Genomic DNA, 16,340 nt, shown 5'->3' with positions numbered 1-16,340 from the left:
GCCAACTGCATAGGGGTAACATTGGATCTGTTCGTAAGACAGCCATTCAATAGTATCAATCACTGCTATTCAAAAACTGTAGATTCCTTTTTTTAGTACTCACAGCATCTAAATACACTCTAAATACCATATTTTGCAGGCATAGATTACACATAAATTACAAAATACACTTATGAATACATGGATAGATCCTTAAGGTGTTATCCTTACTAAGATAACCATAGCTAGAAGGCCTCTCATAAACAATTTGGATCTCCAGCTTCTTGCAACCCCAAATGAGACTGTGTCAATATTCACTATTAACGTATCTCTATTCACATTAACTATAACTTACTGGCCAAACCATACCTGTCTTTCCAGGCAAGTTACCCTTTAGGTCTTTAATTACAGTCTTGGACCAATTCATCTAATATGGGATTTGAAAGAGAGTTTTTTTGCATTTCCAGTAATGCCACCAAATGGCAGCTGTGACTCTCGCTGCAGACTGAGAAGAGCACATGCAGGCAGAACCATGTGCACCCCTTCCAAAATCTAGCACAGGAGACAACTGGCTGAAACTGGCTGAGCAGAGCTCAAACAGGTCTTTTATCAAACTGGCAGAGTGGCCAGAAAAACCAACCGCTTACTCGGTTACTCAATTTTATTAAACGCATGTTGAGCCAGTTTTCATTTTCAGCCTCAGATAGCATGCTCTGGCTAACCAGTACATTGAGCTGTAAATACATATCAGTGTTTTCTCCAAGCACAATGATCTTACTTGCCCAGCTGTGCTCTTCAGCTGTTCTAGGCTTCCTGAAGGTGAGGTTTCTTTCCCACCCATACACTAAAGCTGCTCAGGTTTGCCTTGGAAGTTTGTGCTCGTGGATAGGAGAAATTAAAGGCGATCAGAAAACGCATCAGACGTGCAACGCGCGTTTACAATAGTAAAACTTAAAGCTGGACAAGATGTCAAGATGCCAAGTTAGGGCACAGCAGCCCTGGGCTACAGGCAGGACAGTGACACAAGGGTCTCAGTTTTGAACTGCTTGCTGGAGGCACTTTGGGATGTAACTGGAGAAGGATCTAAGGTGACGAGGCATCTAAGGTCAGTGCCTAAAATTAAGTGGAATAAATCTGGACCTGCATATGCAAAACAACATGTTGACATTTACAAATATGATACTTTCACATTTGTACTTCGTATCTACTTTTTGACACAAAGTTGACAATATCCCTAGTTAAAAATGATTTAACAATGCTGCTCTACTATGAGGCTTACTATAAAATCCAGAATCAGCAGAGTGGGTGATTTTTTTAAACATTCTTTTTAAAGCAAAAGTTTTTTGCATGTGCAGGTCAACCTAAAAAATTAATTTCAAATTACAAAAAAAAAAAATCAATTCAAACTTGAAATACTCCTCTTAAAAATTAAATATTTTGGTTTAATATTATTAAAATCCAATTTCTTGCTTCTATTAAAATCAAATGGTTTATTTCCAATTAATTCTAAATATCTGACATTCTGTGGAAAAACATTTGAGATTAGTGCATTTGTTTTGGGGGGAAGCCACAAAAGAAAACCAAAGAACAACAATAAAAAAAGAGGAGGGAGGGAAGGAGGGAATTTCACACCACATAATGCATTTACTGGAAACTTCCTGCACTTATAAACCGGTATTAGGGAAAAAAAAGGAATTAATCCATGCTGATACACAGAAATCTGACAACTAAAAGATGTGTGCTCTCGTCCCCTTGAAAATATGCTTCAAGCAAGATCCTTGGCAAAAGTGGGGGACTTGAAGATGGTTGGTTGAGTTGACCGCTCACAGATGTGCTGACATATGGAAGCCAGTGCCAATGCGATACAACCTGTTGTACAGTGTCAGCAGGATAATGACGGAACAGGTTGAACTCCTGCTAATGGCCATAAGTGGTGAAGGACAACTGTGACATCTACATGCATACTACTTATCTAGCCTCTCGTTACTCATCTGGAGACCAGTTATAATTGCTTGGCTGTCAGTTAAAGAAATACTCTTCATGATGATCTACTTCCTAGAATGTTTTAATAACAAAGACTACATAATAACATAATTTTTAAAAAGAAAAAAAAACAGTCCTCTAAGCATTAATACTTTTAATTCCTATCTTATATTCATTTGAGGGAAATTAAGCTATGCTTCAAAAGCAAAACTGGGATACAGTTACAGTCATTCAATCATACTGCACAGAAGTGCCATACCTTTATTGTCTCTAATAAAAATCCTCTCCAAAATCATCCTTTCAATAATTACTATCTTTGAGCAGAAGATAGCCTAGTATCTTGGAAAACTTTAGAAACAATAATAAGTGCTTGGAAACAGAAAATAGAACATACTACTTGATTTTTTCCAGTAGTGCAAAATGCAGAGGAACCCCTTTAATACTGCAGTACACCATAGAGAAGTGTCCTGGTTCTGGCTGGGATTGAGTTAATTCTCTTCTTAGTAGCTGGTAACAGTGCTGTGTTTTGGATTTAGTGTGAGAATAAGGTTGATAACACACTGATGTTTTAGTTGTTGCTAAGTAGCGCTTATCTTAAGTCAAGGATTTTCAGTTTCCCATGCTCTGCCAGCAAGCAGGTGTGCAAGAAGCTGGGAGGGAGCATAGCCAGGGCAGCTGACCTGAACTAGCCAAAGGGGTATTCCATACCATGGAACGTCATGCTCAGTATATAAACAGGTGGGGTTGGCCGGGAGGGGTGGGTTGCTGCTCAGGCATCGGTCAGTGGGTGGTGAGCAACTGCATTGTGCATCACTTGTCTTTTCTTGGGTGTTATTTCTTTTTTTTTTGTTATATTCCTTTTCATTACAATTATTATTAGTTAGCATTGTATTTTATTTTACTTTAGTTATTAAACTGTTCTTATCTCAACCCACGAGTTTTACCTTTTTTTCCCAATCCTCCTCCCCATCCCACTGGGAGGGGGGAGGGGGAAGCGGCTGCGTGGTGCTGAGTTGCTGGCTGGGGTTAAACCACGACAAGAAGCAAAGTAGAATGTTTACTTAATGTTAGCCTGAGAGAAGAAATTTTGCTTATCTGCAGATTATGATGTTCATCTCTCAAGACTGATGAGTTACCAGTGAAAGTTACAAAAAAAGCATGCAAAGGGCCAGTTTATAAAAGTTACCACAGTTCACAGGTCTTACCTTTCCCAGTGACACTATCAAGTACCTATTCACTGTCATTATAGAATAGCTAGAGTAAAAAGTTTTGTTCTTCCTAAAGCAATCATTCTCATTAGTGATCCCAAGTTATATGCAGCACTATGACAGAAAAGAGAGCAAAATCCTACCGCATGATTAATCCCCATGATTAATCTTATCGCAAACCTGCCCCACAGACATAAGAGTTCTGCTACCACGAGGTGCTTGGTAGGAAAAAATCCAACCAAACATGGGCTTGCCCCAACATGTAACTAACAAATAACACCAGATATGCCTGTCCTATCTTGATGGCATGGATAGACAGCACTTAGCTCTCCTTTGGATGTGCTGGCTGATTTCTTTCATCTTTTTCTGTCTCACTTTCCCTCAAAAGAGAAAATGAGGCACCATCACTTTCTTGCGATGTACCAGATCTCTGGTACCTGAGCAAAAAGCACTTGTTAGAAGTAGCTCTGAATGGACATAATAGCTGACATGCTACAACAGAGCCATTTCCCACTTGACCATCAGAGGGAAAATACGGCTCTTTTTACAGAGTAATGGAAATACCTGTCTGGGGAAATTTCTTCCTACCAGCTGGTAGCCAAGTGAAGGTCTTTATGCATGAGGTCTTGCATCCCTATAAAAAAAGTTTTCTCTTTATATGGATGTCTAATTCTTCTTTCTTCCTTTAAGTCCTGCTAAGATTTTCAACAGTGCTCTGTGACAGCAAGTTCCACAGGTTAGCTCTATAAAATGTTAAAAATTTTTTTTTTTTCCCTCTGGCTCTAAATCTGTTGCCTTTCAGTTTCACAGACAGCTCCCTGAACTCTTATGAGGGCAGTTAAATAAGCACAGCTAATTTATCTTCTATCATTTATTGTCTTCTCTTGCTGTCATGCCTCCTTTTCATGTCCTCTCCTGCCTAAACTCCCAATATTCAAGTCCCTCTTGACGTGAAGGCTTCCTAGTTTGGTTACCTCTCCCTAAACCTCCAAACTGGCTTTACCTTGTAACACTCTATTCTGGTTAACATGAACATTGCTACTGAGGATACACCTCCAATGTACCTAATGAAATTACTGGTTTTCTCCTTTGTTGTATCTACAAGCATTGCTTACGTAGCTCACCAATACCACACACATTGCAAATACTTGTGTTGTCCAAAATGCTGCACAGGTCTTCCTCCTGAGTGGAAGAAATGAACACAAAACTCCGGAACAAGTGCAGATGATTCCTGCCAATGCACTGTACTTACATATGCAATTAATCTACTTTGCACTCATAAACTTCATCCATCCAGCTTTGTTAACTTGTTCCTAAAATTAGGGAAACTCTGACAAAGTTAACTGAAATAAAGATGTGCAATCTCTCAACTGCTGCTGCATGGAGAAGAAGATTCAGCCTCCTCTGTCAGAGAGCTCCTGAACATGACACAGCACCATCAGCAAGGCACGTGGAGGCATGACAGGGACCCAAAATAATTCTTCACACTTGGTCAAGGAAACATCAACTGTGTGTTCTGCTGCTATTATCTTTAAATGACAAAAGTCAAATGGGAAAAATAAGCAAGTTGGAAATCTTTTCTAAAAAGAGATTTTTCTCTACAGCAGTATTATTTTAAAAGAAAAGGCTCAAGAAGACTCCTAATTAATGAGAAAAATCCTGTTTCCTTCACCCCTTAAATCTTGTACAACATTACTTCAGTTTCTCTTAGCATTTCCTCTCAGAAGTGATAAATGCGGAATGCTCCAAGCGCTGCTAGGTTTCCTTCCAGAACTAATCAATAGTCCTAATTGTGCATGACCTCCATTCTGTCAGTCCCACCTCTGTCTTGAGTTCTACTTTCTGCACCTGAGAAGGAAGGATGAATACTCCTTGGGGAGGGAAGACCTGTGTATATTTTGTGACCACTAACAAAATCTTTGTTAGGCAAGTACTTTTACCTGCATGTTAATGTAGCAATATAATACCCCTATAAATAATGATTTGGTGGAGGTTTAAAGCAGCTAAATTCTGTAACTACTTTCTGGGCTTATCACTTATATGCTGCAACATTTACTTGCTACACAAATCTAAGCTTTCTTTGACCAATAAAATTATTCGGTCATACCAAATAAAGGAAATAAAATTTATGTCCTCTTAATACATCAGTGTTGCATTAGTCACTAAGTCTCCAGATAAGTCAGAAGTCTGCAGTCTTGATATTCAGCATAGTGGAAAACCAACAGAAGGGCCCCGTAGCTATGCTCACAATCTGTCCTCGCAAAACATCTGACAGCTGCAACACTAACAAAATTAACAGTGGATGAATTAGTACCAGACGCTAAACAGTTGCTATAGAAAGACTCATCCATTTCTTTTCTTCTTCTCCCCTTCTTCAACCTGGCTATCCCACCACTTGATAAAATTAACACTCAGTATCATTTTTTTCTTTTGTTATTTAACAAAAAAAAGCACCACAAACACCCTTTCATACACAAAACGATGAACTTCATGCCGTGATCTCCCTAGACTCTTAAAGAAGCAGTTCGCAGTTGAAAGGACTGTGTCCCAGTTCTCTTACTGCTTTTGAGCAGCAAACATGCATCCACTTGCAGTTTCTTACTTGCACGTTTTGGGATCCCACGCGGTGCCATGAGAGAGCTGCAGCTGAACATGGCAGCACCTGCTCCCTTTCTTTACAGGTTCTCTGCCCACACCTAACCGCATTCCTACATGCCTTCGCCCGCTCCTTTTTAGCTCTTCCTTCCTTCCCTGCCTTCTTAGGTCTTCTTTCACTGAGCACTTTCCAATTTTTGAGCAAGAATGCCCAGTTCAAATGTGAGCGTTCAAACTCTTGCATACTGCAACACCTGAAGCAGGTGGAGTCCTGAAGTCCTACAAGGATATCAAAAAAAGCAACTCCAGACATCAAATTCAGAAGTGTTATTCCAGCATTGAACTGGAAATGAGGGTAAGTGTCAGGTGTTAAATTATACAGCTACTTTTACTATATCTTGCATCAACTGATCCAACAGGAAAATATGTCACCATTCAGCTAGGAGATTAAAAAACAAACACCCAAACTCATCAATACCAATTTAATGAAAATTTATATATATTTTTATATGTATAATCCAATTGTGTCATCAGGGAAAAGTAACCATTTTTAAAGGATCAGCCTTCTGCTACACATGAGAAAAATGTTATTAGGAAATTGCTGTGTTACTTTTTGGCTAGATAGCATAGTATAACAGTCCTGACAAGTAGATAGATCTAAGTATATAAAGAACAGCAGCATACCATCACCTGCTGACAGCTTCAGCATTTCACGTTTGTAAGAAGCCTAGCAGGATTTGGAAGTGACTATACTAAGTAAAACATCTGTGTTCTGCATGACCACTCAGTGTGCATGTCCCTGTTTTGCAAGCTACAAGCAACTATTCAAAGTAATGTTATGGTAAAGACTGGGACTGGGAAGACAATTCCTGGGTCACTGAGTCCAACTCTTGGTATCACAGACAAGTACATCCTATACTATCTGTACAATCTGCTTCATAAATTCTTTACTGAAGAAAGGTATGGTCATATACTGTAGACTGGGACTGAGACAGCAAGATCTGTGATGGGGAAAGAATAAATTAAAAAAAACAAAAAACAAGGTTGCAACTGGAGTCAGCAAACTTTTACGTTAAATACATAAAACCAAAACATTATTATTAGAAGTCCTTCCCCATGCCCTTCTCCCCAGTAGTTAACTGACTTGTCTTTCTCTGACATATCTCTCTGAAATACGAGCGTTTTTTGTCACTGTAGTTCTTCCTTCTACACATTCATCCTGTCATCTTTTTAGGAAAGATGCTGTTTGAACTTTACTTGTTAAGTAAAAAGAGTTTGTGCTAATGCATGTGAAGACCACAAGTCGTGCATGCCTTTAAGATTACTTTATTAACACGACTTCTTGGCAGGATTCAAAAAGCAGTTTACGGAGAATGCTGCAGCAACACAGACTTCTCCCTAGCTGGGACTCCTGCAATATTGCCATGTTCTCTCTTTCATTTCAGCTTTGCTAAAGAGTAGAAAGCCAACTTGAAAAGATGAAAAAAGGCTTTGTAAAAATGGCATGACAGAACACTGCATTCATACTGTTTGAGTTCATATACGGTAAATGTATTCAGTTTGCAAAGATAAAGATTTCCCGTTCTTACTTCCACCACTGCAGACTGCTGAATTTGCTGAAATTCTCCCTTTCTTCTTTCTTGCTTATGTCACCATCAATGACAAAATAATCAAAAGACCAAAACCTTCTGTCATACCTGTGCAGCCACTTAGTGCCCCTGAACACCTAATTTCTTGCCAACAGGATGTGGCTGACATTTCTGTTATTGATACTAGAGCTAGTAAAGGATTTATATCTAAGTTGTGTTCTGCAAGGCTAACAGAAGAAAGAAGTAGGGATGAAGGCAAGGGATGGCAGAAGCTGACAGATACATGTCTCAACAGCAAAAGTCTGCTGCCCACGTTAAAATATGTTTCAATTTTAGCTGGTAGTTAAACTATATGCCCATCTTAAAGATCAAAAAACAACAACAACAAAAAGAACAACTAGATATCTGAGATTTAATACCGATATATTGTGTAACCATCACTTGATGACTACACAAATACAAACACACACAGAGAGCAGATACAAAATAGCTATCACTTCAAAAATACAATGCCATCTAAAGTGCACTGCATCGTGATTATTTTACAATGAGTTTGCTAAGGTGGGCTTCAAAACATGTTTTACATCATCTTTTCCCTTCTATCCTTAATACTTACAGAGAAAAAACTACTATTCTTATTTAATCATTTCCCTTCCATTTCTCGGCCAAATTTTGTTCTTATAATCACATTTTTGAGTCAGCCCTGAAACAGCAGGAGGAATGAGGAAGCAACATATTTTTCTTCCTATATATTTTTATTCCGGGTAGATAATGCTAAACAGAGAACACTGCTGTTTGACTCAAAATCACTATAAGGACACTTTATACACATTTCCTTTTACAACTCAAAAGAATCAAAAGGAAGTCAAGTACAATAGGAAAAAAATATTAAGTTTCTGAAGTTGAATTTTGAGGATAAAGTAATAACTGATTTCTTTATCAGAATTAAATTGTCCCTGCCCTAGTCTAAAAGCTTTTGTTTCTTTATACCATATTTTCAACCCATGCTTGCACAGTGAGGTTACCCTGGAACGCCATGGTAGGAGGCTGCAACTTTCCTCCTAACTCTCTTGCTGCAAAACGCTTAAAATTCCATACAATAATACTGTAGCAAATAAATGAACATGCATTATTAATCTTTTTAAATGTGAGATTCAGCTATATCATCCTCCAGTTACTCTGCTTCTACAGCTTATTTTACTTGTAAAGTCAATATTTAAGTATTTGTATCAACTTTTAAATAGGTCTTCTACAGGTGTTTTAAAAAGCAAGATTGTTTACATCAAAATTCAAGGCACCTACAAAGCAGCACTGTAAACATTTTCCACGCCAAGAAACAGGAGTTTCTTTAGGGCTTGTAAGCTCTTTGCAATCTGGAGCCATATGCCATTTCAGTACTGCTTCAAGTCCTTACTTGTTAGACCCTTTTTAATTTTGAATTGATGCCAAAGTCAGACATCATAGCAGAGGTTTCCCATTTAAAAGCTTACCCTTTTTTTCAAAATACCTACATACACTTTGCAGTATTAGCACAGCTTTACGCTAATATACAACAAAACCTGAAAGGTAATTCTATTTTCTTCAGTTTTACCATGCCCTCTTCTGCCCCCTCACACTCAGTTCAAAGCCCCTTGGAAGTTAGTGGTTATGGACTGGGCCACACATTTCATGAAGAGCAGGTACAACCCTGGAGCACAACAAGGAGCCCTGCAACTTTAAAACATGAAGACGACATTTTCTAGACTGCCTGGTAAAAATCTAATGGCACCTTAGAAAGGACAACAGACATGGCACACTTAGAACCATATCACTGGAAATCAAAAACAAATAAATAAGTAAAAGATACTGACAATACATACTTTTGACAAAGCTGGCTGAACAGCACTTTGGGAGAAAGAGGACCTTTTCCAGCCTCCCTCATGCTGTGAAGGAACAAGAACATCGCTGAAGTCAAAGGTCCTGGGCTGGAGAGGTTTACCACCAAAGGATCCTTCAAAGCAAAGGTAAATTGCACATCAGATTTCAAAGTTAATGACACACAAGACTTATTTCAAGTTAGTACATTTATGACAAAGAACAATGTAACTTTCAGTCTGAGAGCATTTTGGGGTTTGTTTTTTTTTAAATGTTGATGTCACCTATATGATTGAAATAGTTGAAGAGAAAGCTTATTATTTAAGCAGTAATAGTTGCAAAACCAAACAATTCTTGTCAAGCAAATTGGTTGGTAACCAATAGTTTTGGAAACAGGCATGTCAACGAGCCAGTCTGATTCTCACAAAAACAGACTACCTCCTGTATTAACTGCTTTACTCTTACTCCCACGTACACTGAAATTCAGCTGGAGAGACAACGCGGGTGACCTCCTCCGTGGGCCAGCATAAGACGGAGCTCAGTGGCACTCTGTCTACTCAACCTTAGGAAAGGGGTGGACAGCTCCTCTGACCTGTGAGCCACACACTGAAATTTCCACACATCTGACAGCCACAGAAACATACCCTGTTCCTCCAGGAACCACGTGTCGGGAAGGCACCAGCAGTGGTTCACAGCAGGAGCCGACAGCAGACCCCACAGGTCCGCCGTGGCAGCAGGGGACAGGCACAGGGTGCATCCCGCACAGCCCCTCCTGGTGTGAGATTCGCCCCAGCCAGCAGGTCCTGGGGCTGGTAGGAACCGGCCAGCAGCCATCTGAGCCAGTCTTAGAGCAGGAGACACTCCCGCACTGTGTACATGCCACGTGTGTCTCAATGGCCACAGATCGCCAGCTCTCCCTAAGGCACTCCCAGGTTCATACGTGACCACAGTGTGTCCTACTAGCTGGCCTGATGCTCACAAAAACAGATTACAACTGCCCGACAAACAATTAGAGAGGCTGCCTTGTCCAGAAAGCAGATCCACACAAAACGTAAGCGCTATGGATACACACAAATATAAAGTATTTGCATTACATACACTATCAAAAGGTGGAAAAATGCTCTTCGCCAAGCAGGAAGCTGGGAGTTTCTACATTACTATTAGTTAGACTACTGCAGCCCTCTAATTCTGTGTTGACATACAAAGACCAGAAAACACAGTCTTTGCTCCAAAGATCTTATTTACATTGTAAACATTGTCATTAAACAAAAAATAAATCTTTTGACCTTATGGCTGTGCAAGTTTCGCATCAAGCATAAGCCAACGTACCACTGGCTTTCTAAGCCTCTGGGCACAAACAAGCTCCAGGACTCTGTTGTGGCTCAGGATAACTTAGTGAAACATGTTGCTGCTCAGAACTGCCACATAGACAGCAATGCAGTGAATTTCACACTGTTCTTGCCTGGAGAAGCTATGAACATCACCGACAGCAACGTACAGAAATCTTCCATCATTTCAGAAACAGGATCCCACCCCTCAACCCTCACTGCCACCAGAAAGCTCCCAGCAAACAGCAGAAAAAGAAAAAAAAGAAAAAAAAGAATTAAAAATCCTCTGTAAACTGTTTTCTTTAGCTAGCAGAGGGAAAGGGGTATTATCTTTATTGCCAACAACATATTATGAAAACCCAAGTCTCTAAGACATGACTGAGAACAGCAGCATATTCTTTTGATAATAACCACAGGATTTTCTTTCCCATATGCTGGCAATGAGCTTGAGGACAAGAAATTTGGTCCTCGCTGAAATTTTGCTTCTCTCAGTTTAATCCTCTAGCCTGTGAAGCATGTAATAAATTTTACTAGCCTTATCAATGAAAGGCTGGGACGGACTGGAATAAAATATTTCATAAACACTTTCTAAAGCCAAATATACTATTTCCTGTATCATACATTCATACTGAAGAAATGAAATAGGAAACAAAAATAAGTCAGCCACTCTTCCTTAAGGTCAGGCATTATTTGCTACTTCAGTGTCACAAAATGTGAAAGGAAGTGATTATTCTTCCTCCTCCAGGGCTGAATAATTAGTTTTGTAAAAGGAGTGAGTTCACAGATATCATAAACCAGCTAAACAATTAAAAGGCAAAAGAAATGGGAGAGTAAGAGTGTGTCTTTAACAGTGATGCAATTTCCCATCCTCCAGCTTCTTCCCACATTTCCCCAAATTTTTATTTCTCACTGCATACTTACCAATTGGGAGTCTGAAGTATGACAGATTTTTAACTTTGTCCCTTTCTCCTTCATCTCATACATCAGTTCATTTAGTATGTGAGTCTGTGCCAAGTTCTTAAAGGGAAAAAAAAAACAAAACACCAAGAAACACATGCTGATCTTTCAACTATACATTTTTCTTTAGTTACAAATTCTAGCTTCAGGGATAGACAAAACCAGATGTATTTCATAATGTACAACTGAGGTTTAAATCAGACCACTAGAAAAAGCAGGTATCACTCTTGTAAGAGCAAAGATCATTGATGTCAGACTGTTTCTAAAATTGTGTCTACTTCTGTTTCTGTAATTCCAAAATAGTTTCCTAGTAATAACTTTGTTATTTTTGTTGAACAAGATTTTTTTTTTTTTTTAATGGTAAGGACATTAGTATCAGAAATCATTTGTTTCTTTTAAACTCTGTAGTCCCCCTCATCGTACCCCAAGAAGCACAAAGGCTTTGGCACGCTGAAAAGCATTACCTCTCTGAATTTAAGACAGAAACCAACTCAACATATCTCAGCTTTGTTTGTTTTTGGTTAACTTTGACTGCAGATCACTTAGGTGTCTACAATGCCCTAAGTATGGACAGAGAACAATTTGCAGCAATTCTACTCCTTACAAATTTACTATTTGTTTGCTGAGTTTTGTAATCACCACCATAAACACAAGGTAAAGAGTGCCAGTTAAGAACACCTTTGTAGCGGTTTTCTCTCATTTGTTCACTCCTCTCTGCAGACATACAGATGTCTCTGCTCATCTGACAAGCAATAGGGTGGTCCAGTATAAAACCCGCTAAGGCTGCTGCTTTTTTTGAGGATGTTGGATTAGTTGTACACTCAACATCAATAGAAGTATTAGTATAGCTCATTCCTCTTATTCTGGTCAGAAGAAAATCCATAATCAATAAAAGTACTTTCATAACTGCAGCCATTGTAGGGGCTTAAAATCATCACAATGCACTGTGCAGACATTTACATTTATGCATAAAGTACCACTTTTCGCACCCACCAGTATGGTAAATACTGTGCATTACTCATGACTGCCTAATGCTGAACTATAAATAAAACCATATGCTAGAGTACAACCCACACACATATGCAGCGTGTAAAACACTTGACATTTTCATTTGTCTCATTACTGTGAAAAATGCTACTGATCCAGGAATTCTTTTTTGTTATAACTGGAAATATTGCTTGGATAGCAAGGAGTAAAAAGAATTTGGAAAGGACCTTCAGAAAGCAGAACGAAGACTGGTAACAGTCAGAACCTTTTCTGAAGCCCACAGTTTATACAGATTAAGTATTTCTGAAATCTATTAAGAGAAAGCTCTATAATCTTTCCATCTTACCTGCATGACAGCATTAAAAAAGCATGTATTTCCTAAATTATTTATTCCTTTAACTGGAACTGATGCGCCATTACCAGAACTTTTTCCTTTCAGTATTTCACTCGTTTCACTGTTTTCTTCACGGAGTCGTATGATTTTTGATGAACCTATAATTAAACTATAGATTAATATTACTATATAATTGCATAGTTTAATCAATTCAGTCCTTCCATGGATTACGTTTATTATTTTTAACATATGTGGAAAGATACCTTGATGGTACTCTAAGCTGCTTTACGTAATCTTTAAAAGAAAAAAGAGACAGCAGCAGTTAAAACCCTGGGGAAAAAAAATCCCCCCAACAACTACATATATCCAACAAAACCTTCCACAATAATCATACTGTCCCATAAGACTGTAAATTCTTCAATTACCCAAGCAATAAATAAAGTAAAACGGGCTCTGTTAGTTTATTAACAATAGGCAGTTAAGATGTATGTTCATTAGACACACTAGAAACACCATACAAAGGCTGCTTTTTGCTGCATTTGAAGAGAGATAACCAAAAGTTACCACCTGAATGCTGCAAGTTTTTATCAATTATTGCACTCTGTTTGAATTGCCTTGTAAAACTCGGTCAATGGCCGAATCGGAGTTGTTACCAGTTTCCCCAAACGCTACATTTGCTCCTCGGCCCACCTCCCTTTGTCACAGCCTGAGGAATTGCTAACACAACCCAAATACATACAGTGCTAGTGTTTTAATTTCAAACAACAAAAATTTGATAAAACTGCAGTGGAATATGCTACCAGTATAACGTCCACGTATTTCCCTATTTCCCTTATTATTTAAATAGATGAGGGGCAGCAAAGTTAGACAGTCATTAACTTGTAGCCTAGAGGTAATGGAAAGACTTGAGATAACAATATTTAGCCTCAAATTCTACTAGCAACTTTCATATTGTCATGGTTGCAGGACTAAATATGAACATTACTGACATCTGCAGTGTCTTAAATATTGATTAACAATGCATGTCAATGTAAACGAGTTATGGACTTAATAGATGCCAAGAACTGTGATGCTGCAATCTCTGCCTTGACATATGAATTCATATATTTGTTCTAATGAGTATCACATTGAAGTCTCATTAAAGTGTTCTTGAGAAATAACTAACAGACCTATTTACGTTAATGAAATGCTCATGCCAAAAGGTTCTTTCATGTACACTCGTAGGTAGCTTCTTCCTTAGAAGATGAAAAAATATAATTAAATAAAAAAGAAGTCATAAAAATATCTATTGTATCTGGCAACAAGCTTCTGACAGTCTGTCTGCACCCTATAATGCCATCCAGGCACAATTATTTCTCCAAACTGCATCTGAGTTTGTCAAAACGCAGCGAGAGGTGCTTTGCTGTTTAAAAACATTTTTAAATGTTCTTGGTAATACTGCTTACACAGCTTTAAAATACTCTCCTTTCCACTCGTGTGGAAAATCAAGACGGTACAAGGGCAAAGTAAGAGACCAAGTTCTCCTTGAAAAAGGAAAGTGTTTTTGAATGCAACGAATGACAAACAGCTTGGGAGCTGCTCACACCCTGAAACAGTCGCTGTTTTATGGGCTATGTGCAGCAACACCTTTTAATTGACATGCTTACAAGGGGCACACTACGGTGTCTGAGACTCGTCCACCCACGCAGAGCTCCAAAAGAATTGTAGCAGGAGAATGGGAGCTCCAAGTGTCTGCAACTCGAAGGCACTGCTCTCTCAGAAATTTAATGTTAGTGGAGACTTCTTCCCCTCAGAAAAGTGTGCCATACAGAGTAGTGCTGGGGAGAAGAGATGGTTAAAAAGAAAAAAAAAAAAAAAAAAAGAGGAAAAAAAAAGCCAAAATTGTGTAAATAATTTGTGTATTAGTATACCACAGTTGTTGCATTTATCCATCGGCATTCAAAAACATCTGGGACAGCATCTTAAAGTAAACAATGTTCACAAGGCCATCTGGACAAAACTGCAGGCAAAAATTAAAGCATAAGCATATGGAAAAGCAGATTTTTCTCTTCCCTTTAGCAGTACAGGATGACAAATGTCAAACCTAGATCTGTCCACGCTTCACTGTGCTATGCTTTGCAGCACCACCTGGCTCTCCTTGCACAGCCACCAAATATGGACAGCACTGCCACAGCGGACCATATCTGCAGGGCAAACTCGATAAAAGCATTTCACTTCATGGTTAAATGGCAGCTTCACACAAGTAGCAAGGTTCCATTTGCTGAACCTTACATATAAATTATTTAAGGGAGGGAGAACAAAGCCAAAGCATCCAGCTTTGCGATAAGAGCTGGATGAATACGCAATTATAAAACACAATAAATGAGAACCAGACATCCAATTGCCACAAAGCTGGATAATTAGTATAGGGATAAGAAGAAGTAGTAGTAAATTAAGAAAAGGCCTGTATGTTGTTACTGAAGTCTAGGAACCTCCTTTCATTCAGAAGGTTTTAATTACTGCCTCTTGATTTCTTAATAATTTTACAAACACAATCCACGTGACGTTTTACTAGTTTTTTTGTATCTGTGAAGAAGTCTTGACAGAAAAGTGTTGCTTTGCCATTACAAACATTATCTGCTGCCTCACTTATTCCACACAGATATTTTTAAGAACATATACAGAGCCAAAGGAGGGATAGCAGTTTTTAACTGAACTCTGCTTAGTGTCCCCAGCTCAGTGATAAATGACAGACAGGCCTGAAGCTGAATGTGTAGTTGACATGTGAAGAGTTGGTCAGTCTTAATAGAAGATGCTGGTAATGACTGTGATAGCTGATACTTCTACAGACTGCGGCTGGAGGGTCCTTCTGCAAGATTAACCCAAGGCTACAAGCATGTTATTAATCAAAAGGCTAATACGTAATTTTTTAAAGTGAATTTGCACTGAACTGTTTCATGGACTCTTGCCAACTCAATCTTGCAACCCTGTAATGTTTTAACAGGCGTGCTTTTGGATATGAAAAGTGACTTTTAAGCCAGTATAGACACAACAAGGACCCCAGCAGAAGGATTCCATCGAAATGGCTGTCATCTGCTGCTGCCCACAAGGGCCTTCAGCTCCTGGCCAAACAGGAGAAAAGAAGTGGCCCAAGCCATCCATCCATGTGCAGTAATACCTGTTATAAAGGACCTTGTTAACATTAATGAGAGCAAGGTGGGTGAAAAGCACAAAAGTAATTAAATTCATAGATTGATTTCTGTCTGTAGTTCACTATCACATCTTTTACAGAGTTGACATGGTGACCCTCAACCTCTCTGCCCTTCTCAGGCACTGTGGACATCAGCCCCAGGCAGGCCTGTCCCTCCACAGCGGGGACAGCATATCTGACCATGACTGTTTTGAGGCTCACACATTCAGACTATGCCTCCCTGTCAGACTCCTTCTGCAGTTCTGTTGTAGAGGCGGCCTTTCTAATCCAGTCACACAGGTAAAACTCTCACCCAAGTTGTGCCTTGATCACCACAACCTCCTTTTCCCTTGACAA

The 16,340-nt window shown here is 39.0% G+C and overlaps 1 protein-coding gene across 1 annotated transcript in view; it reads right to left on the bottom strand.

Moving 5' to 3' along the window:
* Nucleotides 1–16,340, bottom strand: part of USP45 (ubiquitin specific peptidase 45) — a 56,768-nt gene that overhangs the window by 20,693 nt on the left and 19,735 nt on the right. Inside the window, exons 6-8 of the mRNA XM_050893081.1 lie at nt 12,827–12,972; nt 11,458–11,553; nt 9,214–9,344 (exon numbers count right to left, since the gene is read on the bottom strand). Coding sequence (XP_050749038.1) covers nt 9,214–9,344; nt 11,458–11,553; nt 12,827–12,972 — 373 coding nt within the window. The remainder of the gene's footprint in view (nt 1–9,213; nt 9,345–11,457; nt 11,554–12,826; nt 12,973–16,340) is intronic.

The sequence above is a fragment of the Gymnogyps californianus genome, chromosome 3 (assembly GCF_018139145.2).
Source record: "Gymnogyps californianus isolate 813 chromosome 3, ASM1813914v2, whole genome shotgun sequence".
Lineage (NCBI taxonomy): Eukaryota > Metazoa > Chordata > Aves > Accipitriformes > Cathartidae > Gymnogyps > Gymnogyps californianus.
Note: the sequence above shows the minus strand (reverse complement) of the source record. Positions and strands in the feature narration are given on the sequence as shown.